Source organism: Streptopelia decaocto, assembly GCF_964273445.1.
Source record: "Streptopelia decaocto genome assembly, chromosome: 1".
Classification (NCBI taxonomy): Eukaryota; Metazoa; Chordata; class Aves; order Columbiformes; family Columbidae; genus Streptopelia; species Streptopelia decaocto.
The window spans coordinates 211,562,230-211,588,738 of NC_138663.1; the positions used below are offsets into that span (position 1 = coordinate 211,562,230).

A 26,509-nucleotide genomic window follows, 5' to 3' on the forward strand; every position below is an offset into this window, starting at 1 on the left:
GCTGAGAAAGTTGGGGTGTTCAGCTGGAGAACAGAAGCTCCAGGGAGACCTTAGTGTGGCCTTTCCGGACTTCAAAGGGACCGATAAGAAAGATGGGGACAGACTTTTGAGCAGGGCCTGTTGTGACAGAACAAGGGCGGATGGTGTTAAAGGAAGGAGATTCAGATTCAGACATGAGGACGAGTGTTCCTGCTCCAGCAGGGGGATTGGACTGGATGATCTTTTGAGGTCCCTTCCAATCCCTGACATTCTGTGATTTCTATTTGGTGCTCCGCTAAGCAGTTCTAGTTTGAATAAAGCCTGTCAGGAACTTATCACCTGCCTAAATTGATTTTGTGGGTGCCTCCATGACAAATGCTCATCCCTAGTAGCTGAGATACTGGTCTGTACAAGTGGGGACGGGAACTTATCTTTGAATTGCTGGAATCTCGGGACAATTTCTCGGCTGACCTGTCTGGCAGTTTCTCCACAGTGGAGACACAGGCCTGTAGGATGTCAGGCAGCCTGCCTTTGTCTCACCAGAGTTGGCCAGCCAATTCACCCACTGTTTGTCTCTCACCTTCTATCCAGGATATTACTGCCAATGGGCTGACATACGACAATGGTGCGCTCCGTAGAAACTTTTGCCAGAGGGGCTGTGTGCATTGGACTTCATCTGGATCTGTGGGTAGATGGATACTGCTGGATATTTCTCCATGGTGGTCCACTTGCCTGGGTGACAGGTCACATCTCACCTGAAGGGGTACATGTCCCACACACCTGACAGAAGTCACCTCCAGAGCCTGAGCGTTTGTGTCTTTTTCCCAGTCACCTTGTCAATGCCCCGTCCCTAGACAGGGATCCCAGCCGCTCCGCTTCCCTACCCTCTAATTCCAGGGTACTGGCCCCATTGTCAAAGACTCATAGAATGTCCTGGGTTGGAAGGGACCCACAAGGACCATCAAGTACAACTTCCGTCCCTGCACAGGACAACCGCAAAATTCACACCTTGTGTCTGAGAGCACTGTCCAAACGCTTCTTGAATATTGTCAGCGTTGGGTCTTGCTTGTGACAGAGCGGTGTTTAGATCACTTAAAGCAAAGTGCGACTTAACAGAGTTCGATGGCAAGGTTCACACTAGTACTTCCTGCATGGGGGAAATTGCGGCAATTGAGAACGACGCATGCAGGGACACATACGGAGACGCAGGGACGCATACACAAGGTTCATGTAAGCAGGGAGAGCAGAGCCAGGCTGAGCTGAACAGAGCGGAGCTGAGATTTGTTTAATTAGCTTTCCTCAATTTATAGCTTCACAGATACAAGTCTGAACCAAGAGGCTAAACACGACTTTTTTTCCCAAAATGTTATTCCAAAAACACAGGCCCAGGCCCAACACTCACACGTCATACATATGGGGGCGATGTTCCGACCCAGGATATCATTCTCACTGGCGTAGGCTATCACTCCTTACACTCATAAAAAACATACTTCTTTATAACCTGTCCAAAGCCCTTTATGTTTTGAGTAATTGCTGTGATTTAACCATGTTAGTATTATTCATCTGAATGGTCATGTTAGTATTGATCTTCCTTTATCATCCAGGTGGCTGGAACCGCATGTCCTACTATTCCCACATCTCCCCCTTTTCTGTTTTTGAACACTGGGTTGACAATGAGCACAGCAAGGACTCTGGATTAATTCTTCTTTTCATTCTATATCATTCTCCAGATGATTTGGAGGACTACAAGAAAAAACATAATTAAAGAAAAGTGTGACTTAACAGAGTTCGATGGTTTGTCCTTCTATTCCCACAGAAAATATGCCAAGGAGAATCAGGTCTGAGTTGGTTTAGAGTGATTTTTACAGGGACAGGAGATGTGAAAGGGTAGAGGGAAGCCCTCCCATTGAGTCACCAGGTTCAGAATGGAACCCCTTGCTCTTTAAACTCCTTCTGAGAGACAAATCCAGGTGCTGATGGATCCAGACATATTCTCAGCATTAGTCAATGGTGCATGTCCAACAGACATTGAGGGTCAATGGAACACAGAAAGGGATTTGTCAGGGACCATATTTTAAGCTAAATGTCTCAAAGTTTGTTTGATCCTGTCTCTGCCATGACCGACTACGTCGTTTTCCAGAGACCTGCCTGGATACAAGCTACAGGGAACCTGCCCAGCTCCAGGCAACAGGGGACTTGCCTGGCTACAAGCGATCACCTTCCCCTGCCGAGGCACACGCAGTACCACACGGGACTGGTGTGCTGGGACTGAGAGCATGCACAGAAGTGCGGACAAGGCAGTATATGCCCAGGAAACAACATCCCAAAATAGCCCCAAAATGCCTTACAAAAGACTGTAGGACCACGCAGTAGTGCTTGCGAACTGGAGACCCCCACCACTGACAGGTGTTACGTGTGTACCTCTCAGGGATGTAAGGGGCGGTTATTTTGTGAGTGATGAACGAGCTGCCTTCCTGAGACGCACTGCCCCACCTAGTAGAGAGAAAACCCCGCTGGATCCATCCATGGTGGTGAGTGTCTCTTGCAAATCTATCCCTACTGCTTGCAAGGTTTCCTCCTTTCCTGTCTGCTTCTCCCTATCCTATCGTTATTTTCTTACCGTACCATATGAACATCCATTTACAGAAGTACTTAATAAAGTTAATTAATTAAGTTGCATTTGCCCTCACTTGTCTCTTAATCTCACTTTGGTTAAATTAATTAATTTCTCCAACTTCCCCAAACAGACCGTAACAGGATTACATGAGTTTATGGCCAAACATTATATCTGCACACCCAATTCTTTATACGACTTGGTGTGCTGGCTTGACTGAAAGTGAGTTAATGTTCTTCATGCTCTTAGAAACCTTTCTTTTACATAGCTAGCAGGCTTATTGATTGAATTTAGTTTGAAGAAGAAGAAGACAGAACTGGAGGACAGAGTTAATGTTCTTAATTGCTGTTGTCTGATAGCCAAGGACTCTGAGCTCTGTGCCCACAGGTGTGAGGCAGCTGGGAAGGGGGTATAGATGGGACAGACCTTGACTGACATGCAGACTGATCAAGAAGAATATTCCATGCCATGAGCTTCATGCTTCATATTAAAGGAGAGTCAGGATCTGACGGCTGGCAGCGCAGTCACAATGTATTTGGGGCAGAATCGGGCCAGACAGGGATGGAGACCCATTCTGGTTCTGCTCTGTTTCGGGGAGTTCTGTTTGGGAGCGTCATCAGTTCAGCCTTTTGCCATCCTGCCGTGTTGCAGTGGCCTCTGGGCCTTTCTGCTTTTTTGCAAGTCCATGGTTTATAACTGTTTTGTTCTGCTCAAGTAGACACAAGTTTGGTGAATGTGAGGAGAACTTTACAACGCAGTTTAAGATTTCAGCATATTTTGCCACTGAGTAATGCAAAGCTGACAGTATACTAAAAATCACAAAATCTTATAATTCTAAGTGATATATTCTATTTAAAATGTAATTATTTAAGCTAAATATCTAGATAAAAAACTTAAATTAGTCTGATCCAGTGATCTGTGTAAAACTCGTGGGTTGAGATGAAGACAGTTTAGTAGAAGGGGAAAAGAATAATGGCAATGATGATAATTATGTCAGAATATACAAAATAAGTGATGCACAACACAATCACTCACCACCCACTGACCGATGCCCCGTCCAGCTCAGCAAGAACAAAAACATCCCCGTATTAGCAACATTCTTCTCATTCTCAATCCAGCACACAGGACTATACCAGCTACTTGGAACAAAATTTACTCCATCCCAAGCAAATCAGGACCTACCCCCACAGCCACCCCACAGCAGCCCCCAGCGCCCCACAGGCCTCTCAGCAGCAGATTCAGGGGGTGCCGGGCTGCGGAGGCGGCTGCAGGCTGGGGGTGCCGTGGGTGCGCTGGTGAGCCAGCATGAGCCTCTCCTTCCAAAACCGCTTCTCGCAGACACCGCACTGGAAGGGCTTGGCCTCTGCCAGCCCCCTCACTGCAGACAGACAACCCGTCTCCAACTGGACAGATGCTGGCTCAACCCCCAGGCTCTGGTGCACCTGCTGGTGTCTCTTCAGGTTCTTCTTCTGCCTGAAGCTCTTGCCACAGTCAGTGCAGACAAAGGGCTTCTCCCCAGTGTGGATGCGCTGGTGATTCAGCAGGTTCTGCCTCTTGACAAAGCTCTTGCCACAGTCAGTGCAGGCGAAGGGCTTCTCCCCAGTGTGGATGCGCTTGTGACTCAGCAGATTTTGCCTGTCGACAAAGCTCTTTCTGCAGTCGGAGCAGGTAAAGGGCTTCTTCCCAGTGTGGATGTGTTGATGGATGATGAGGCTCCTCTTCTGCCTGAAGCTCTTGCTGCAGTTGGAGCAGGCAAAAGGCTTCTCCCCAGTGTGGATGCGCTGGTGAGTCATGAGGTTCCACTTGTCCCTGAAGCTCTGGCCACAGTCGGTGCAGGCAAAGGGCTTCTCCCCAGTGTGGATACGCTGGTGAACGATAAGGCTTCTCTTCTCTCTGAAGCTCTGGCCACAGTTGGTGCAGGCAAAGGGCTTCTCCCCGGTGTGGATGCGCTGGTGCCTTAGCAGGTTCAGCTTTATGACAAAGCTCTTGCCACAGTCGGAGCAGGTGAAGGGCTTCTCTCCAGTGTGGATGCGCTGGTGGCAGATTAATTTCGCCTTCTCACTGAAGCTCTTGCCACAGTCCTTGCAGGTGAAGGGCTTCTCCCTAGTGTGGATGCGCTGGTGGATGATGAGGGTCCACTTCTTCCTGAAGGTCTTGCTACAGTCAACACAACTGAAGGGTTTGTCTCTGGTGTGGATGCTCTCATGGATGACGAGGTCCTTCTTCATTAGAGACGGACCGCCCTGGTGCACCTGCTGGTGTCTACTCAGGTACTTCTTCAGACTGAAGCTCTTGCCACAGTCGGTGCAGGTGAAGGGCTTCTCCCCCGTGTGGATGTGCTGGTGACTCAGCAGATTTTGCCTGTTGACAAAGCTCTTTTTGCAGTCAGTGCAGGTGAAGGGCTTCTCCCCCGTGTGGATGTGTTGATGGATGATGAGGCTCTTCTTCTGCCTGAAGCTCTTGCTGCAGTTGGAGCAGGCAAAAGGCTTCTCCCCAGTGTGGATGCGCTGGTGAGTGACGAGGTTGTTCTTGTCCCTGAAGCTCTGGCCACAATCTGTGCAGGTGAAGGGCTTCTCCCTGGTATGGATGCGCTGGTGACTCATCAGATTCTGCTTGTAGATGAAGCTCTTGCCACAGTCAGTGCAGTGGAAGGGACGCTCACGTAAGTGGCTCCGCACGTGGGCATCCAGTGCTGTCTGGTTCTTGAATCTCTTGTCATACTCAGGGCACCTGGGAGGGCTCTTCTGTAACGGCTGGGGTTCTGGGAGGGCAGGGAGGTGCAGGTGCCCCAACTGGGTTCCCTGGCTCCCACCCGGCTGGCTGCAGGACGAGCCCCCCGGAGACTTCCTGCCCGAGTTTGCCATCCCCGGGAGCGGGGCATTCCCAGTCCCAGCATGTTGGTCCCGTGTGGTCCTATGTGTGCCTTGGCAGGTGAAGGTGACGGCTTGTAGGCAGGCAAGTCCCCTATTGCCTGGAGCTGGGCAGGTTTCCTGGGGATCGTAGCTGGGCAGGTTTTCCAGGGGTGACGTCACTGCTCAGAGACAGGAGCAAACGGAATTTGAGACTTCTATTTTAAAATATGGTCCCTGAAAATTATTCACCATCCAGTCTGTCACTTAAAAACACACCAGGTCTCCAGCACCCTCCCGACAGCATCTTGGGGACCCACTCGGCCTACATCTGCATGCTGGGGCTGCTGGGGAGGAGAGACCAGGGTCACTGCCAGGGACAGGACGGGCACATGGGACCTCTCCCCATGGGGAGCAGAACGGACACCCTGCCAGCCTCACACTCTTCCAGGCACATGGATCACCTGGACTAAGGGGATGGTGCCTGCTGAGCCCCCCAACTTCCCCTAGCAGAACCCGGGCACTCACCTGGCACAGGGCTCTGGTGCCTCTGCTGCTCCCCAGGGGGCTCTGGCACACACGGTGTCTCTTCTCGCTCCATCTTGCAGATGATCTCTGGTTTGACGGTGGCCCAGCCTGTCCGGGGCACAGAGAGAAGCCCCCTCTCCCGCACTGCCAGGACAGCAGCACCGGCCCCCGCACCCACAGCCCCAGCATCCCCCCCACCCCGCTCCTCTCTCCTGTCCCTGCCAGGCTGCGGCTTCAGCCCCCACATCCCTGCACCTACAGCCTCCTCTCGCCTCGCCCCCGTCACCTCGACCACTCTCCTGCAGACAAGACACCTGGGAACAGCTCAAAGCTGCCCCAGGGAGTTTTAGACTGGATGTGAGGAAGCATTTCTGTATTGAGGGTGGTCAAACCCGGGAACAAGTTGTCAGGAGAGGCGGTCAATGCCCCAAGCCTGTCCCTGTTTGAGAGATGTCTGCACAAGGTCTTTAACAACACGCTGCAGTTTGTGATCAGCCCTAAAGTAGTCACACAGTTGAACTAGATGGCCCCAGTTGGTGCCTTCCCACTAAAAAAGGTTATTCCATCCCATCCCTTCTCACAGCATTCTCTCTCCCAGGACCGCTCTCCACAGAAGAGCTTTGGGGTGGTAAAACCAGCAGTCACATCCGCTTGGGCATCAACAGTGACAGCTGGATTTTCCTGTTCAAGGGTTCCAGCTCAGTTAAAGAGATGAATCCTGGCTTGACCCCAGCCCAACATCACCAGAGAGTGTCCTCACCCAGCGAGGCGACCATCTGGTAGTTCTCCAGCATCACCTCCCGGTAGAGCTGCCGCTGACAGCCCGACAGCTTTGCCCACTCCTCAGGGGAGAAGTAGAGCGCCACGTCCTCAAACGTCACCGACATCTGCAGCAAGAAGCACACCCGGCTCAGCACGCCCCACCGCATGGTTGCTAAACACCTCTGCCGAAATCGTGCTGCTGCCAGGCTGGGCCCCACTGGTACCGGGGACTCTGGCATCCCAAGGGTAGCACTGGGAGACCTCAGAGCATTCCATGAAAGGGAAGGGCGAGGGAAGAGGGGCAGTCTTGGCACAGTCGGGTGGCACAGCAGGGTCATCAGGGTACGGGGGGTTCACTCAGCAGGTCTCTAGGAACACCCCACCAGCTGGCAGGCTTAGAGGCAGGTTTCCCCTGCTCACGCCAAATTAGGGACCCATGCAAGAGAAGCCAGGACTGCATCCTGTCCCTTACCCATGCCCCAAGCCACATCACCCACCAGGACCAGGCACAGAACCATGACATGAGGCATGGCCCAAGGCACGCACACCCCGTGGTACAGCTCAGCAGCGGTCTCAAAGCCCTTCTTTCCGCAACGCCCCACACCAACCAGACCTGTAACTTAGCCAGTCCCATGGGTATTTTGATGCTGCTGCACCACGGCACCACCCACGGCAATCCCAGCCCGCGGTGTCCCCAGAGCCGGCGCCATGCCTGACCCCCACCTTGCCGCAGCAGCCTGGAGCCCGGCGCGTCGCTGCTCTCGGCGCGGAGATGGAGGCCCGTGCAGGTATTGATCCGGGAAGAGGGAGGCGGGATGCTCCGGATTCCACACGAGGTGCCTGTCCCGTCACCAGCCGCACCAGCACAGCCAGGACAGATGTCCCTGCAAGCACAACATTTTCATGAAGAATCAGGGGCACAAGTTCACTCACCTGCTCACAGCTGCCTTCCCTGCACCCCGAGCCTCCACAGCTACTGGGAGAAAGACCAACTCAAAGAGCGTCACTCAACAACCCGGCCAGCCTGGGGCAAAGCCGAGACAGAGCCACGAGAAAAACGGGGGTTTTGGAAGCTCCCGAGTACCCAAATCTTGCTCCGGTGCCCCACAAGGGCAGCAGGAAGATGTGCGGGGTGTCCCGGGGGTCTGAGCACCCGGCCCGGCCCCAGCCCAGCCCTTCCCAGCGCCGGGGCCGCCAGGGCCGGATCCAGGGGGGCCCGGGCGGCTGGGACACGGAGCAGCGTGTCCGCGTTGCACGGGGGCCACGGGGCGAGCCGGGGAAAGGCCGGAGCGCCGGGGGGAGCCGGGCCCTAAGGGGAGTGCGGGGGGGTCCGGCAGGGCTGGGGGGCGGCCGGCGGAGGGGAGAGCACGGGAGAGGCCGTCGGGGCCGGGGTCCCCTCCGCCGGGACCCCGCGGGCCAGCAGCGCCCATCCCCGTGCCGCGGGCCCGCCGCCCGCCGCCCCTACCTGCGCCGGGGCCGCGCCGCCAGCCCCGCACGGACAAAGGCGGCGCCGGGAGCCGCCGGCAGCGTCCGCCCGGGAGGGCCGCCCGCCGCCGGGGCAGCACGGGAGGTGTAGTCCTGCCGCTCCGCCCCGCTCGGCTCGGGGGGGCGGGCACCGGGAGCACCGCTGTGTCCTTGCGGCCCCTGGCCCTGCCCGCCCCCCCTGGCCACACGGGTCCCCTGCAAATGGAGTCCTGGGCTCGGGTGGAATTGGGTGGGTGGACCCAGGTGGTACCACAAAAGGAAGCAGGAGAGTCCAGCCAGGCAGCCGCAAGCCTCACCCAAAATGGTCCTCCCCACCCAGTAACCTGAACCTTTCCATGGCAGGTGGGACCGGAATGGTGGCCCGGAATGGGGCCACCTGTGGCATGGGCCCTTAGCCTTTGAGGTGCCCGAAGCACTTCTGCATGGATGACCCACTGAGCATATGTAGAACCTGGTGGATGTGCTGGAAGGTAAAAATGAGAACACAAAGGGGCAAAACCCCCCCACCAACATACGCTGGATCCATCCATGGTGGTGAGTGTCTCTTGCAAATCTATCCCCACTGCTCGCTAGGTTTCCTCCTTTCCCATCTCCTTCTCCCTGTCCTGTTGCTATTTTCTTACCGTAATATACAGACATCCATTTACAGAAGTGTTTTAGTGATTTTTAGTATACTGTCGTCTTTGCATTACTCAGTGGCAAAATATGCTGAAATCTTAAACTGCGTTGTAAAGTTCTCCTCACATTCACCAAACTTGTGTCTACTTGAGCAGAACAAAACAGTTATAAACCATGGACTTGCAAAAAAGCAGAAAGGCCCAGAGGCCCCTGCAACACGGCAGGATGGCAAAAGGCTGAACTGATGACACTCCCAAACAGAACTCCCCGAAACAGAGCAGAACCAGAATGGGTCTCCATCCCTGTCTGGCCCGATTCTGCCCCAAATACATTGTGACTGCGCTGCCAGCCGTCAGATCCTGACTCTCCTTTAATATGAAGCATGAAGCTCATGGCATGGAATATTCTTCTTGATCAGTCTGCATGTCAGTCAAGGTCTGTCCCATCTATACCCCCTTCCCAGCTGTCTCACACCTGTGGGCACAGAGCTCAGAGTCCTTGGCTATCAGACAACAGCAATTAAGAACATTAACTCTGTCCTCCAGTTCTATCTTCTTCTTCTTCAAACTAAATTCAATCAATAAGCCTGCTAGCTATGTAAAAGAAAGGTTTCTAAGAGCATGAAGAACATTAACTCACTTTCAGTCAAGCCAGCACACCAAGTTGTATAAAGAATTGGGTGTGCAGATATAATGTTTGGCCATAAACTCATGTAATCCTGTTACGGTCTGTTTGGGGAAGTTGGAGAAATTAATTAATTTAACCAGAGTGAGATTAAGAGACAAACGGGGGCAAATGCAACTTATTAATTATCTTTATTAAGTACTTCTGTAAATGGATGTTCATATGGTATGGTAAGAAAATAACGATAGGACAGGGAGAAGCAGACAGGAAAGGAGGAAACTTGCAAGCAGTGGGGATAGAATTGCAAGACACACTCACCACCATGGATGGATCCAGCGGGGTTTTCTCTCTAGTAGGCGGGGTGGTGCGTCTCAGGGAGGCAGCTCGTCCATCACTCACAAAATAACCGCCCCTTACATCCCTGAGGGGTACACACGTAACACCTGTCAGTGGTGGGGGTCTCCAGTTCGCAAGCACTACTGCGTGGTCCTACAGTCTTTTGTAAGGCATTTTGGGGCTACTTTGGGATGTTGTTTCCTGGACATATACTGCCTTGTCCGCACTTCTGTGCATGCTCTCAGTCCCAGCACACCAGTCCCGTGTGGTACTGCGTGTGCCTCGGCAGGGGAAGGTGATCGCTTGTAGCCAGGCAAGTCCCCTGTTGCCTGGAGCTGGGCAGGTTCCCTGTGGCTTGTATGCAGGCAGGTCTCTGGAAAACGACGTAGTCGGTCATGGCAGAGACAGGATCAAACAAACTTTGAGACATTTAACTTAAAATATGGTCCCTGACAAATCCCTTACTGTTTTCCATTTACCCTCAATGTGTGTTGGACATGCACCATTGACTAATGCTGAGAATATGTCTGGATCCATCAGCACCTGGATTTGTCTCTCAGGAGTTTAAAGAGCAAGGGGTTCCATTCTGAACCTGGTGACTCAATGGGAGGGCTTCCCTCTACCCTTTCACATCTCCTGTCCCTGTAAAAATCACTCTAAACCAACTCAGACCTGATTCTCCTTGGCATATTCTCTGTGGGAATGGAAGGACAAACCATCGAACTCTGTTAAGTCACACTTTAATTATGTTTTTTCTTGTAGTCCTCCAAATCATCTGGAGAATGATATAGAATGAAAAGAAGAATTAATCCAGGGTCCTTGCTGTGCTCATTGTCAACCCAGTGTTCAAAAACAGAAAAGGGGGAGATGTGGGAATAGTAGGACATGCGGTTCCAGCCACCTGGATGATAAAGGAAGATCAATACTAACATGACCATTCAGATGAATAATACTAACATGGTTAAATCACAGCAATTACTCAAAACATAAAGGGCTTTGGACAGCTTATAAAGAGGTATGTTTTTTATGAGTGTAAGGCGTGATAGCCTAGGCCAGTGAGAATGATATCATGGGTCAGAACATCGCCCCCATATGTATGACGTGTGAGTGTTGGGCCTGGGCCTGTGTTTTTGGAATAACATTTTGGGAAAAAAAGTCGTGTTTAGCCTCTTGGTTCAGACTTGTATCTGTGAAGCTATAAATTGAGGAAGGCTAATTAAACAAATCTCAGCTCCGCTCTGTTCAGCTCAGCCTGGCTCTGCTCTCCCTGCTTACATGAACCTTGTGTATGCGTCCCTGCGTCTCCGTATGTGTCCCTGCATGCGTCGTTCTCAATTGCCGCAATTTCCCCCATGCAGGAAGTACTAGTGCGAACCTTGCCATCGAAGTCTGTTGAGTCTCACTTTGCTTTAAGTGATCTAAACACCGCTCTGTCACAAGCAGGATCCAACGCTGACAATATTCAAGAAGCATTTGGACGGTGCTCTCAGACACAAGGTGTGAATTTTGCGGTTGTCCTGTGCAGGGACGGAAGTTGGACTCGATGGTCCTTGTGGGTCCCTTCCAACCCAGGACATTCTATGAGTCTATGACAACGGAGCCAGTACCCTGGAATTAGAGGGTAGGGAAGCGGAGCGGCTGGGATCCCTGTCTAGGGACGGGGCATTGACAAGGTGACTGGGAAAAAGACACAAACGCTCAGGCTCTGGAGGTGACTTCTGTCAGGTGTGTGGGACATGTACCCCTTCAAGGGAGATGTGACCTGTCACCCAGGCAAGTGGACCACCATGGAGAAATATCCAGCAGTATCCCTCTACCCACAGATCCAGATGAGGTCCAATGCACACAGCCCCTCTGGCAAAAGTTTCTACGGAGCGCACCATTGTCGTATGTCAGCCCATTGGCAGTAATATCCTGAATAGAAGGTGAGGGACAAACAGTGGGCGAATTGGCTGGCCAACTCTGGTGAGACAAAGGCAGGCTGCCTGACATCCTACAGGCCTGTGTCTCCACTGTGGAGAAACTGCCAGACAGGTCAGCCGAGAAACTGTCCCGAGATTCCAGCAATTCAAAGATAAGTTCCCGTCCCCACTTGTACAGACCAGTATCTCAGCTACTAGGGATGAGCATTTGTCATGGAGGCACCCACAAAATCAATTTAGGCAGGTGATAAGTTCCTGACAGGCTTTATTCAAACTAGAACTGCTTAGAGGAGCACCAAATAGAAATCACAGAATATCAGGAATTGGAAGGGACCTCAAAAGATCATCCAGTCCAATCCCCCTGCCGGAGCAGGAACACTCTTCCTCATGTCTGAATCTGAATCTCCTTCCTTTAACACCATCCCCCCTTGTTCTGTCACAACAGGCCCTGCTCAAAAGTCTGTCCCCATCTTTCTTATCGGTCCCTTTGAAGTCCAGAAAGGCCACACTAAGGTCTCCCCAGAGCTTCTGTTCTCCAGCTGAACACCCCAACTCTCTCACCTGTCCCCAGCAGAGCTGTTCCAGCCTCGGGTCATTCCTGGGGCTCCTCTGGCCCCTCTCCAGCAGCTCCATGTGTGTCCTGTGCTAAAGACCCAGATCTGGACCAGCACTGCAGGGGGGTCTCACCAGAGTGGAGCAGAGGGGCAGAATCCCCTCCCTGCACCTGCTGCTCACGCTGCTGGGGATGCAGCCCAGGACACGGGTGGATTTCTGGGCTGCAAGCACACGTTGCCGGCTCATGGCCAATCTTTCAGCCCCAGCACCCCCAAGTCCTTCTCCTGGGGGCTGCTCTCCATCCCTTTATCCCCAGCCTGGATTGAAAGTGGAGGTTGCACCAGCCCAGGTGCAGGACCTTGCACTTGGCCTTGTTGAACCTCATGAGGTTTGCATGGACCCACTTCTCGAGCTTGTCCAGGTCCCTCTGGATGGATCCCGTCCCTCAGGGGATCTCAGGTTTGTCACCTGCACCACTCAGCTTGGTGTCATCCGCAAACTTGCTGAGGGTGTGTGTGGGATTACGGTGGGTCCTTGGATTCCCTGACGGAGAGCATGGGAACAGAAATTAGCCTTGAAGTTATTAAGGTCCACCATGAGAAAGATGGGAGTAAAGGAGTATCCGGAGAGGGTAAGGATGTACCCGTGAGAGAGAAGGGAGTAAAAGAGTAGCAGTAGCCAATGCATTTTTCTCAATTCCTTTGGCAGTGGAGTGCAGGCCACAGCTTGCTTTCACCTGGAGGGGCATCCAGTACACTTGGAATTGCTTGCCCCAGGGGTGGAAACACATCCCTGCCGTCTGCCATGGATGGAACAAGGTAAAGCTCCATAAAACTTCCAATACATGGATGACGTCATCATATGGGGCAAGACAGTGAAAGAACTTTTTGAGAAAAGTGAGAGAATGACTCAAATTCTTATCTTCAAGGCCAACACAAAGACACTATGGACTATCAATATAATCCTTTGGCCATAAACTCATATGATCCCTTCCCTGTTTTCCCTATAACCTCCATGTCTGTTGGAGATGAACTGTTGATCATGCCTGGGTCTAAGTTTGGATCCAGCTGCACCCGGACTCCTCTGAGAAGGAGTTTAGAGAGCAAGGGGTTCCATTCTGAATCTGGTGACCCAACGGGAGGGCCTCCCTCTATATGAGTTGGCGGCGTGTAAATGTTCAACACTTCCCCTGCCTCCAGAGGTCGTCACGGGACCAGTGTAACTGTGGAGTGGTGATATCTTTCTCTCTCTCTCTCTCTGTCAAGGTTCAAGGCAAGAGAACAAGAAACCATGGCAGACGCTCTCTGTTACCCCCTTTACCCTCCCTCCACCCTCTCCTTTAGATCAGAAAGATGATAAGATGAGGTGGAAGGAAGAGAGTCTTCAAGTTGGAAGGTTTTAAATGGTTTTACTAATGCTACTAATACATAGAAAATATATTCAAAATACACAAAACCATTCTCGAATGCTCGATATGGAGTTGGCGTCACTCCAGCAGTGGATGTGTGGAATTCTTGGCTCTCATAGCAATAAATCTGAACATGAGGCTTCTTCAGCATTCCATTGCTTTGACCTTAGCGATACCAGCACCAAGCACAGAGTCTGAGAAAAACAAGCAGGCACTTAGAAGGCACTTAGCTGAAAGGAAAAATCATTAAAAGAGAACTGGTCTTGTTTTTAACAAAACCAGGACACTCTCTCTCTCTCTGATATCTTAGTTCTCCTTCTCTCTCGTTCTTTTTCTTAAACATATAAAAGCACTAACTTTGTAAGTTCTGCTGCTAACGTCTTGCTAAGTTTTGCATTATAGTTACCATTGTTGTCAATCCACCATTTTTAGAAGGGTTTTGCTGTCAATGTATTTACAAGTTTTGTGATATTATAACATACTTTTGCCAAGTCACTAATCGCTGTAATTTGTATTCTGCCACGTGCTTTTAGTAAATTCATAATCGAATTGGACCCCTGGAATGACTGTCTGTCATTCACTTTATTACCGCACAGAATCACCCAGAGTTAATTCACCCCTGATCTCACCTGTTGAGTCAGGGCGCGTATCGTGTGCAGAGTGAACTCATCCCTCATCCCGTCTGTTGGACGGGACAGTGGGCAAGTTCGGTGTAGGACGTTAGGTCCGGCCTTTTGCTGTTTTGCAGAAGCCTCTGAGCCTTTCTGCCTTTTTCCTCTCTTTTCTCTCTCTGGGATCGGCTTTGGGACCCGGTTCTATTTCTTGGGACTGGCTGCTCAGCGTGTTCATGAGGAATTGCATTGAGTATATTTTATTTCTATTTTTTATATATATTTACTAGTAGTGTGTTAGTATTTTGTTATTTTATAAAACTGTGCTTATCTCAATCCAAGTTTCTCCCTTCCCTTTCTATGTTCTCCCCTATTAGAGGGGAAGGGGAGGGAGGGAGTGAGCGGTTATGCGGTTGTATTGCCAGCTCGGGTTAAGCGATGACAGTGATCTCAAGAGCGCTCTGCGAAAGCAGCGCCCTAAGTCACTCCTTGTGACACATCCCCTGCGGACCCGACCCAGCAGAGCAGTGACACCTCAGCACCCGCCTGCCCCCGCCTGCTCTGCCCCCTGTAATAGACTTAACGATATATTTGTTAATCAAACCGGTCTAAATGGATATGTTATCAGTGGCTGTGAAACCTGAGAATATAACATCATATTAGTAGATGCTGCTGTAATAAATTTTGACTCGATCTTGTAAATAACAAGAATTTATTTAGAATCCGGCAATAAGCAAAGACAGCGCTGGGTGCGGCCTAGAGACCTCAGTCTCTCTCATGGCACGCGCACCACTAATTAAGTTTTCTGGGTTTTTTTATAGTCCATCTCTGGTCCACAGCTTGACTGCTGTGTAGCCAGTTTCGGTCGCCTTACTTTGGTTACTTATTATGTAAATACATCAAGCAGGACAAAGCAAACAAGCATACAAAGACTTCTCAGAACTCAAACAAACATCTCCTGATTAGGTAATTACATCAAGCAGAACAAAGCAAGTAAGCATACAAACATGTCTCGGAACTCAAACAAACATCTCCAGGAGCTTTAATGAACAAACATTCCTCAGAACTGCTTGTTACATGGCCACTAAACAATGCAACCTGTGTGTAGTCTTTGTAAAAAACTTGCTCCAGAGATACCCGTAAAAGCCTAATTTAGTGTACCCTGCAGAACATTCAGTAGGAGACTGACAGCGATAAGGGCCCAGTTGCATCCTCGTGTGAACGAGATAACGGGGTCTTCAGCACAAAGCAGGAGGAAAACCAGCTCAAGCTGTTGGAGTCTTGGCCAAACCCAGCGTGCTAGGCCAAAGACAAGAAGTGCACGACAAGGTGGACTGCAGCCTTCATCCGAAAGACCCCCGCCCACGACCACCCGGAGACACTGCGCAGGCGCAACAGGAAAGAGCCAAAGATGAAGACTATAGATATGATTCCTTGGAACTTATTTGAATAAGAACGGCCTTTTCGAGGAAAAAGTTATGAATACGTATAGGCATTCCTGGAATAACCATGAATACGTAATCCTTTACCACATTTAACCAAGCTGGCTGCTACTGGAAAGCGCGCCGTGGTGGAGCGCAGACTCCCCGGCCGCCCAGTGCTGTTTTGCCTGCTTGCCGCAATAAATTCTAAGCAATTTATTCCGACGAGTGCGTGCTATTTATCCTGATCGTCTATAACACCCCCCGCGTGCCCGCCGTGTCTCGGTGCCCCGAGCCCAGGACTCCATTTGCAGGGGACCCGTGTGGCCAGGGGGGGCGGGCAGGGCCAGGGGCCGCAAGGACACAGCGGTGCTCCCGGTGCCCGCCCCCCCGAGCCGAGCGGGGCGGAGCGGCAGGACTACACCTCCCGTGCTGCCCCGGCGGCGGGCGGCCCTCCCGGGCGGACGCTGCCGGCGGCTCCCGGCGCCGCCTTTGTCCGTGCGGGGCTGGCGGCGCGGCCCCGGCGCAGGTAGGGGCGGCGGGCGGCGGGCCCGCGGCACGGGGATGGGCGCTGCTGGCCCGCGGGGTCCCGGCGGAGGGGACCCCGGCCCCGACGGGCTCTCCCGTGCTCTCCCCTCCGCCGGCCGCCCCCCAGCCCTGCCGGACGCCCCCGCACTCCCCTTAGGGCCCGGCTCCCCCCGGCGCTCCGGCCTTTCCCCGGCTCGCCCCGTGGCCCCCGTGCAACGCGGACACGCTGCTCCGTGTCCCAGCCGCCCGGGCCCCCCTGGATCCGGCCCTGGCGGCCCCGGCGCTGGGAAGGGCTGGGCTGGGGCCGGGCCGGGTGCTCAGACCCCCGGGACACCCCGCACATCTTCCTGCTGCCCTTGTGGGGCACCGGAGCAAGATTTGGGTACTCGGGAGCTTCCTATACCCTCTTTTTCTCGTGGCTCTTTCTCGGCTTTGGCCCGAGCTGGCCGGGTTGGTGGGCAATGCTCTTTGGGTCGGTCCTTTTCCCAGTAGCTGTGAAGGCTCGGGGTGCAGGGAAGGCAGCTGTGGGCAGGTGAGTGAACTTGTGCCCCTGATTCTTCATGAAAATGTTGTGCTTTCAGGGACCATCTGTCCTGGCTGTGCTGGTGCGGCTGGTGACGGGACAGGCACCTCGAGTGGAATCCGGAGCATCCCGCCTCCCTCTTCCCGGATCAATACCTGCACGGGCCTCCATCTCCGCGCCGAGAGCAGCAACGCGCCGGGCTCCAGGCTGCTGCGGCAAGGTGGGGGTCAGGCACGGCCCCGGCTCTGGGGACACCGCGGGCTGGGATTGCCATGGGTGGTGCTGTGGTGCAGCAGCAGGAAAACACCTGTGGGACCAGCTGGGTTGGGAGTCCAGTGTGGCGTGGGTGTGGGACAGGCCACAGTCCCTGCTGCTGTCGTGTGGGTTCCTAATCGGGCATGCAGAGGGGAAATTGGCCTCTAAGTCTGCCAGCCCTGCTCCTCTTCCAGCACAGCTGGTGGGGTGTCCCCCTGCCTAGGGACATACTGAGTGAGCCCCGCAGTGACCCTGCTGTGCCACACGGCTGTGCCAAGACTGACCCTCTGTCCTATCCCTTCCCTTTCTTGGCATGCTCCAAACTATCTGGGCACTGCCCTCAGGACGCCAGAGCTGCCGGTACCAGTGGGGCCCAGCCTGGCAGCAGCAGGATTTTGGCAGAGGTGTTTAGCAACCATGCGGTGGGGTGTGCTGAGCCGGGTGTGCTTCTTGCTGCAGATGTCGGTGACGTTTGAGGACGTGGCGCTCTACTTCTCCCCAGAGGAGTGGGCAAAGCTGTGGGGCTGTCAGCGGGAGCTCTACCGGGAGGTGATGCTGGAGAATTATGAGATGGTCGCCTTGCTGGGTGAGGACTCTCTCTGGTGATGTTGGGCTGGGGATGTGCCCGGAATTCAGGTCTTTAACTGAGTTGGAGCCCCTGAACGTGCTGCCCAAGCGCTGATGTGGTGGTTGAATTGCAGGCAGCCTCCTGTGGAGAGCAGTTCTGGGAGAGAGAATGGGATGGGATGGGATGGGATGGGATGGGATGGGATGGGATGGGATGGGATGGGATGGAACAGCTCTTTCAGTTGGAGGAATCCTTCAATCTCCATCTAGTCAATCAGCCCAGCCCCTTCAGCATGTTGTCGAGGGAGTTGTCCAAATGTCTCTCAAACAGGGGGAGGCTTGGGGCATTGTCTACTTTTCCAGGCAGCCTGTTCCAGGGTTTGACCACCCCCTCAGTACAGAAATGCTTCCTCACATCCAGTCTAAACCTCCCTGATGCAGCTTTGAGCTGTTCCCAGGTGTCCTGTGTGCAGGAGAGTGGCCGAGGTGACGGGGGCGAGGCGAGAGGAGGCTGTAGGTGCAGGGATGTGGGGGCTGAAGCCGCAGCCTGGCAGGGACAGGAGAGAGGAGCGGGGTGGGGGGGATGCTGGGGCTGTGGGTGCGGGGGCCGGTGCTGCTGACCCGGCAGTGCGGGAGAGGGGGCTTCTCTCTGTGCCCCGGACAGGCTGGGCCAACGTCAAACCAGAGATCATCTGCAAGATGGAGCGAGAAGAGACACCGTGTATGCCAGACGCCCCTGGGGAGCAGCAGAGGCACCAGAGCACTGGGCCAGGTGGGTATTTGGGGGGTCATGGGGCTGGTGGGGGGTTCAGGTTGCACTGTCCTCTTACTGCAGGTTCCCCATCCACCAGGAAGAGTGTGGGGCTGGCAGGGTACCCGTGCTGCTCCCCATGGGGAGGGGTCCCACCTGACCATCCTGTCACTGACCGTGGTCTCTCCTCCCCAGCAGCCGTCAGCCCTGGGACACAGAGGGAGACCGAGCGGGTTCCTGAGGGGCTGCCAGAACCCACCGCCCTGCTCCCGGGGATGCCAAACCCTGACGTGAGGTGTCAGGGGGGCTCAGCCTGCGGACAGACAGGTGGGAGCCAGGGGGTCCGGTTGGGGCTCCCCCATCCCTCCTCCCTCCCAGAACCCCAGCCATTGGAGAAGAGCCATCTGACATGCCCCAAGTGCAACAAGAGCTTCAAAAACCAGATGTCGCTGGATGTCCATGTGCGGAGCCACATGCGTGAGCGTCCCTTCCACTGCACTGTCTGTGGCAAGAGCTTCATCGACAAGCAGCACCTGCTGAAACACCAGCGTGTGCACAACAGTGAGAAGCCCCTTGCCTGTGGTGACTGCGGCAAGAGCTTCAAAGAGAAGTCGACCCTCATCAACCACCAGCGCATCCACACAGGGGAGAAGCCCTTCACCTGCACTGACTGTGGCAAGAGCTTTAGGGAGAAGAGGAAACTCATCATCCACCAGCACGTCCACACTGGGGAGAAGCCCTACACCTGCACTGAGTGTGGCAAGAGCTTCAGGGAGAAGAAGAGACTCATCACCCACCAGCACATCCACACTGGGGAGAAGCCCTTTGCCTGCACGGACTGCAGCAAGAGCTTTGTTGAGAGGCAGAACCTGCTAAGGCACCTGCGCATCCACACCGGGGAGAAGCCCTTCAGCTGCAATGACTGTGGCCAGAGCTTCAGGCAGAAGAACCACCTCATCAGCCACCAGCTCATCCACACTGGGGAGAGGCCCTTCGGCTGCAATGACTGTGGGAAGAGCTTTAAGGAGAAGTGTAAACTCATCATCCACCAGCGCATCCACACCGGGGAGAAGCCCTTTGCCTGCACTGACTGTGGCAAGAGCTTCAGGAGGAAGGGAGACCTCACCATCCATCAGCACATCCACACCGGGGAGAAGCCCTTCACCTGCACCAACTGTGGCAAGAGCTTCAGGGAGAAGAAGACCCTCATCAGCCACCAGCTCATCCACAGTGGGGAGAAGCCCTTCAGCTGCAATGACTGTGGCCAGAGCTTCAGGCATAAGAACACTCTAATCAGCCACCAGCGCATCCACACTGGGGAGAAGCCCTTTGCATGCACCGACTGTGGCAAGAGCTTCAGGAGGAAGGGAGACCTCACCATCCACCAGCGCATCCACACCGGGCAGAAGCCCTTCACCTGTACCAGCTGCAGCAAGAGCTTCAGGGAGAAGTAGAACCTGAGGAGACGCCAGTGTGTGCACAAGGGCCCAGGGGTTGTGCCAGAGGGTGTCCAGCAGAAGAGGGAGGGTCCTTCCCCAGCAGGGGGGCCGGCAGAGGCCAAGCCCTTCCAGTGCGGTGTCTGCGAGAAGCGGTTTTGGAAGGAGAGTCTCATGCTGGCTCACCAGCGCACCCACGGCACCCCCAGCCTGCAGCCGCCTCCGCAGCCCAGCACCCCCTGAATCTGCTGCTGAGGGGCCCGTGGGGCGCTGGGGGCTGGTGTGGGGTGGCTGTGGGGGGATGTCCTGGTTTTGTTTGGAATAGAGTAGATTTTGTTCCAAGTAGCTGGTATAGTCCTGTGTTCTGGATTGAGAATGAGAAGAATGTTGCAAATACCTGGGTGTTTTGAGTTGTTGCTGAGCATTCAAGGAATATTCAGGTTCTGGTGCCCTGCCAGCTGGGAGGGGGCACAGCTGGGACAGCTGAAACAAAGTGGCCAAAGGGCTGTTCTTTACCATATGGTATCATGTCCAGTATAGAAACTGGGGGAAGAGGAATGGGGGGACCGCGGCTCAGGGATGGGCTGGACATAGGTCAGCGGGTGGTGAGTGGTTTTGTTGTGCATCACTTGCTTTGTATATTCTTACATCATCATCGTCGTCATCATTCCTTTCCTCTTCTATCCTATGATACCGCCTTTATCTCATCGCATGAGTTTTACGCACATCACCAGATCAGCCCAATTGAAGCTTTGTATCAGGTGTTTACCTTAAATAAATACATTTTAAATAGAATGAATCACTTAGAATTATGACATTCTGTGACTTTTATTATACTGTCCGATTTGCATTACCTAGTACCTAAATTTGCTGAAATCTTGAACTGTGTCTTGCAAAGTTCTGCTCACATTCACTGAACTTGTGTCTATTTTAGCAAAACAAAGCAGCTACAAACCATCAACAGGCACAAAAGGCTGAAAGTCCCAGAGGCCACTGCAACACGGCAGGATGGCAAAAGGCTGAACTGATGACGCTCCTGAACAGAATCTCCCAAAACGGAGCAGAACCAGAATGGGTCTCTGTCCCTGTCTGTCCCAACTCTGCCCCAACTCCATCCTGACTCTGCCGCCAGCCGTCAGATCCTGACTGTCCTTTAACGTGAAGCATGACGCTAATGACATGGAATATCCTTATTGATCAGTCTGGATGTCAGTCAAAGTCTGTCTTATCTATGACCCCCTTCCCAGCTGCCTCAAACCTTACAAATCATAACCTTGATAGCTATGAAAAAGAAAGTTTTCTAACTGCATGAAGAAAAGTAGCTGTCAGTCAAAGGAGCACATCAAGCATAAGGAAATAGTGAGGACAGGAAGGAGGAGACAGGAAAGGAGGAAACCTAGCGAGCAGTGGGGATAGATTTGCGAGAGACACTCACCACCATGGATGGATCCAGCGGCGTTCTCTCTGTAGCAGGTGAGGCGCTGCGTCTCAGGAAGGCAGTTCTTTCTCCACACTCAGAATGACCGCCCCTTACATCCCTGAGAGTACATACATCATACCTGTTGATGGTGGGCGTCTCTGGGTTGCGCATGTGCTATTGCATGGTCATACGGACTTTGATAAGGCATTTGGGGGCTATTCTGGGATGTTGTTTCCCAGGCAATTGCATGTACTGGCCGGTCCGCGCTTCTGTGCATGTTCTCAGTCCTGGCACGCTGGTCCCGTGTGGTACTGCGTGTGCCTCGGCAGGGGAAGGTGATCGCTTGTAGCCAGGCAAGTCCCCTGTTATAAATGAAGATGAGTTTTTGAGCCAATCAATTAATTTTATTAAGCAAGCGAATGTAAAACAAGTGGTAATTAGGCAAAACAGCGCTGGGTGACCGGGGGAACTCGGTTCTGCCAACGGGCACACCCACTCAACTTTTCGTATGTGCTTATATATGTTATACACTCGTTCACGCCCTGGAACACCCTGTCGAGTTAGCTCCTGGTTGGCTAGTCGACAGTGTCCACACGCTGCCGGGGGCTCTGTTATCTGGTGCACCAACCGGGCGCTCTGTTATCTGTTTCCTCCTGGCGTTGGCTTAACTACTATTACAAAGTTCTACAAAACATAATCAAACTTGCACAAGCGCAGTTACTGCTTACAACAATATGCATAATATAATTGAATCCTACTCGATTTGTTCAACAATAACAATTTTGACCATCACTTATTACAATTCCCCCCTTTCCTTTTTACTCATTTATTTGTTGATCAAATCGAGTTACCGCTTCTCGGGCTAGTAAGGTCATTTCAGCTTCTTCATCAGTACCATGTTTCTGTAGCAGCATAAGGTGTACCTGCTCTACATGGCTTTTAACTAGTCCAATAAGTCGATTTAGGATACAGGGTCCAAAGGTTAGGGTAAGTAATAATATTATCAAGGGTCCAGCTATTGTGGATAGCAATGTAGTTAGCCACGAGGACTGAGTAAACCAAGACTCGTACCACCCTTTTGCAGCTTCTCTTTCCCTTTTTCTCTGTTCCAGTCTCTCCCTTAATTTTGCCATCGAGTCTCGGACTACCCCTGTGTGATCTGCATAAAAACAACACTCTTCCTTCAAGGCTGCACATAGTCCCCCTTGCTGTAAGAAAAGGAGATCCATCCCTCTCCTGTTTTGTAACACCACTTCAGATAGTGAGGTTAGAGATCTCTCTAAGGTGGTTATGGAATTTTCAATTCTCTCTAGGTCCTCATCTATCGCAGTCTTCAAGGAATTGAACCCTTGATTTTGTTGAACAAGTGAAGCTATCCCTGTTCCTGCTCCGGCTACCCTTAACCCTAGCAACGTGGCTATAGTAATAGCCGTAACGGGTTCTCGCTTGGTATGATGGAGCCCTGTATCCCAAATATCATACATCACATCTTCTTGATGATATAATATCCTTGGAATGATGGTAACTGACATGCAATACTCTCGGGAACTGTTAAACACCTTTAAAGACACACATGGAGTAAGTCCCGTCCTGGAACGTATCCATTTTGTTCCATTCGGGGGAATAATATATCCTGTGGTTTCATTAGGGCTCGGTATGATATTCCCACAAAGTGACCTCTTGGAATTTGGTACTTTACCTATACAAGTCCCTATCCCAGTTACATGTTGCATAGTTATCCCTCTTTTCTGCTTTTCCCAAGGACACTGAATAGGCGCAGACTCCTTACTTATGGTATACCAACGATTATCCCCTACACCTTCATAAAAGGGTGGATTAACGTTATAACACAACCAGCAAGCAGTGGTTAGGTTGGGTTGAGTATAGTTTAGGGTTTGATAAGTAGCCCGGATAATTTCCCATAGAGGATTCAAAGATTCTGAGGCTTCAGTATTCAGAGATTTCAAGGCTTCAGTGACAGTTTCCTCTCTTACTATTATATTCTCCTTCTCTACTGTCTTTGTCTCCTTACTCAGAGGGGGAGGGGATTTTACTACTGGATTGGGACCTATTGCTCGAGGGGTCGGTTTAACTTCTTCCTTCTTTATGAAGAACATGCCTCCCCTATCATCACCCGGTTCATAATACCGCATTCCCCAGGTTTTTCCAACAAGCCATCCACTATGTTCAGGATCTGTTACGTTAAGGAATATATATTCACAGTCGCCGTCCTTCTCTTGCTCGTTTTGCTTGCAAGCATGACAGTGGCACCGGCTCCTGATTCCCGTAGGGGGAATGCATCCTGCAGGTCCCCATCCAACCTTTAAAAACTTATCAGTATTTGCCGGAGGAATTGGCCAGTTTGAGGCAATTGTTTCACACCCCCAGTAAGCACAGTAATAATGTCCTGGGGTATTACAATACGAGGGCCCTGTGCTGGGGCACATATAAAACCCTATTTTGTTAAGGCATGGCTCAACCTGAACTAATTGGCATAAGGTTGGAGTAAAAGAGGGTGACCCTGATGTGGTCTGTTGTTGTATTATCGTTTGGTCCTCCCATTGATAGAGGGTCCATTTAAAAGGTTGGTGGGAACTCCCCTGATTTATTGCTATTATTACCGGTAAGGTAAGGAGGATTAGGGAGAGCGACCCAGCCCCTGGCTGGCTGAAAATCAGCCAGTGGAGGTTCATTTTGTTAAGGGTTGTTCTGCTTAACGGAGCTGCTTTATTTTAAAAGTTTTCAGAGGCACTTGCCAATCCCCACAAGGATACCCCTCTGCCTTACCCTGGGCCTATTCTGTTGCTTCAGAGTAGCCGGGTAAGTTATCTTCTCGGCAGCAGTTGTAGTCTTCAGGGGACTGCCTCCTGAATTCTCTCCTTGTTCTGCCACAACCCACTTTCTAATACTCAACCCAATAGGGCTATTTTCAAATACAAGGTTTTGGCCACTGTCCCGAATCCTCACAAGGTTTGGAACACTTCCTGTATCTTTTCTTACCAAAACGCTTCTTACAATTCCTCTTGGTTATTTCCCAAATGTCTGGACTTACAGTCCAGACAGAGGGTACCTGAATAGTTTTACTACACTCTATATCCCTAACTATAAGTTCTTCCTCTAATTGTGCAACAGTTTTGTACCAATCTCTTCTACAGTATTCATACCTAGGATCCGTGCTACGCTCTCGTCCAGTGATTATTAATATCCTAATGGTATCTAAGGTTTTTCCCCAACACTCATTACACCATCGTTCAACGTAAGGAAACTTTTTCCACTGCTGTATCCTGCACCCGTTACACACGCGACGTACCCACAGATTGCATTGCTTACATACAGGACATGCGATGTGCGACTTCTGTAATTCCTTACAATTGTCCATAAAAAGCCTAGTATCCAGGGCTATGCGCCACGTGCCTCTTTCCTCTTGAAGGTCAGCTTCAACTCATCCGGTTTCCCGGTGACTTCCCAGTCTGTGTGCAGGATAGGACCCTTTACTCGACTAGCGTGTGTCCAACCTCTTTCCGCGGTTCGAATAGCTGTTTCTGTAGTGAGTAAAACAACATACGGTCCCTCCCATCGAGGGGTTAGTGATGCCTCCTTCCAGGTTTTTATAAGCTCTCTATCTCCGGGTTCTAGAGTATGTATTTTTATGTCTAAGGGTGGGCGTTGTACCACCAACCCTTTTTCCCAAAGGTATTTCCTCCGCTTTAGTAACTGTCTTATATAATTCCTTAGTTGGGAATCCTTTATCTCTGGGTGTTCCTGCGGTATTTCCAAGTCATAAGGCATACCATATAACATCTCGAAAGGTGAGATCCTGAGGTCTATTCTCGGCTGTGTTCTTATATTTAATAGTGCTAAGGGCAAACATTTTACCCATGACATCTTAGTTTCTATCATTAGTTTGGTGAGTTGCTTCTTTATTTTTCCATTCATTCGTTCTACTTTCCCTGAACTCTGTGGGTGCCATGGGGTATGATATTGCCAATTGGTACCTAGCGCTTGGAAAGTTTCTGTAATAGTCTTTGATGTAAAGTGTGGGCCCCGGTCGGAATCGATGGCTTCAATTATTCCATATCGGGGAACTATTTCTTCTAACAGTATTTTTGCTACTGTACGGGCAGTGGCTCTAGCTGTTGGAAATGCCTCCACAAAGTGCGTGAGGTGGTCCACTAGCACCAACAAATAGCGATAGCGTCTGACCTTTGGTAACTCTGTAAAATCGATTTGTATTTTTGAAAATGGTCGATATGTGAGTTCCCTCCCACCGGGGATTCGTCTCTTTATTTGTTGTTTATTTACTTGCTGACAGGTGAGGCACTTTTCAACAATTCGCTTTGCTACATTATATGCTCCTATACAAGCGTATTTTGTAGCAAATTGATCTACTAATGCCTGCATTCCCCAATGCGTAATATCATGTAATCTGTTCATCATACTAATTGCAGTTACTTTTGGGACCACTTCCTCATCCTGCCCTGCCAGCAGCAGATCATCTATGTACTGCACCAACACCGCCTCAGGGCTGCGTTCACACTCCTGTAAAATCTGTTCTAAATCTTGCCCAGACAAGTTGGGTGACTCTGTAAATCCCTGGGGGAGTACCGTCCATCGCAACTGTTGTTTTCTATGAGTGTCTGGGTCCTCCCACTCAAAGGCAAAATAATCTCGACTTTCCTCATCTAGTGGGCAAGTCCAAAAGGCATCTTTTAAGTCTATCACACCACACCACTTATCATCCGGGCTTAGGCGACTCAGAAGGGTATACGGGTTAGCCACCACGGGAAATCAGCTCACAGTCCCCTTGTTTACCTCCCTCAGGTCATGTACCAGCCTCCATTTCCCATCTTTTTTTTTTTTTTTTACAGGTAAAATGGGGGTGTTAAAGGGAGACATGCAAGGTTCAAGCAAGCCTTTTTCTAACAACCTTTCTATTTCTGGTTTCAACCCCCTTCGACCTTCTTCAGATATTGGATATTGTCTTACCCGAATGGGTATTTCTGGGCTAGAGATTTTAACTTTAAAGGGCGTTATGTTCAGTTTCCCTACTGAATCTTCCATATACCACACTTCAGGGTTAATTTTATTCTCATCTTCCACCCCGAGAGGACATAATCTTATCCGAATTTCTTTCTCTGTTACTTCTAAATTAACACCCAATTCGATTATTAAATCCCACCCCAAGAGATTATATTCAGCTTCGGGAACTAGAAGTAAATTTCCCACTCCTATTGTGGAGTTGGTTTCGATAATCACCTCCTTTATAATGGGAACACGAAATGGCGCCCCTTTTGCCCCAATTACTTGGATGGTGTCA

General features: G+C 51.5%; 2 protein-coding genes across 3 annotated transcripts; one reads left to right on the forward strand and one right to left on the reverse strand.

Annotated features, from left to right (window-relative positions):
- On the reverse strand, nt 1–7,565 carry LOC309435391 (uncharacterized protein). Its single transcript, XM_082043575.1, has 4 exons — nt 7,456–7,565; nt 6,731–6,857; nt 5,971–6,078; nt 1–5,624 (listed from the first exon to the last, which is right to left on the reverse strand). The coding sequence occupies exons 2-4, from the start codon at nt 6,855–6,857 to the stop codon at nt 3,832–3,834; spliced, it is 2,028 nt and encodes a 675-aa protein (XP_081899701.1). The 5' UTR covers nt 7,456–7,565; the 3' UTR covers nt 1–3,831.
- Nucleotides 7,566–16,205: 8,640 nt separating this feature from the next.
- LOC309435398 (uncharacterized protein) lies at nt 16,206–20,781 on the forward strand. 2 transcript variants are annotated; one of them, XM_082043587.1, is made up of 4 exons: nt 16,206–16,983; nt 17,478–17,604; nt 18,250–18,357; nt 18,532–20,781. In XM_082043587.1, exons 1-4 carry the CDS (start codon nt 16,801–16,803, stop codon nt 19,788–19,790), a joined length of 1,677 nt encoding a protein of 558 aa, XP_081899713.1. In that variant the 5' UTR covers nt 16,206–16,800; the 3' UTR covers nt 19,791–20,781. The 2 variants fall into 2 exon arrangements, with proteins under 2 accessions (XP_081899713.1, XP_081899714.1); XM_082043588.1 differs by having other exon boundaries at nt 18,535–20,781.
- The last annotated feature ends 5,728 nt before the right edge of the window (nt 20,782–26,509 follow it).

Excerpts from the sequence above, each read along its gene's own strand:
- LOC309435391 (XM_082043575.1), bottom strand. The coding sequence starts at position 6,857 with ATGTCGGTGACGTTTGAGGACGTGGCGCTCTACTTCTCCCCTGAGGAG. Across the intron at positions 6,079-6,730 it reads CCAGATGGTCGCCTCGCTGG|GCTGGGCCACCGTCAAACCA; the intron begins GTGAGGACACTC and ends TGCCCCGGACAG. Across the intron at positions 5,625-5,970 it reads GCACCAGAGCCCTGTGCCAG|TGACGTCACCCCTGGAAAAC; the intron begins GTGAGTGCCCGG and ends GTCTCTGAGCAG.
- LOC309435398 (XM_082043587.1), top strand. The coding sequence starts at position 16,801 with ATGAAAATGTTGTGCTTTCAGGGACCATCTGTCCTGGCTGTGCTGGTG. Across the intron at positions 17,605-18,249 it reads TGAGATGGTCGCCTTGCTGG|GCTGGGCCAACGTCAAACCA; the intron begins GTGAGGACTCTC and ends TGCCCCGGACAG. Across the intron at positions 18,358-18,531 it reads GCACCAGAGCACTGGGCCAG|CAGCCGTCAGCCCTGGGACA; the intron begins GTGGGTATTTGG and ends TCTCCTCCCCAG.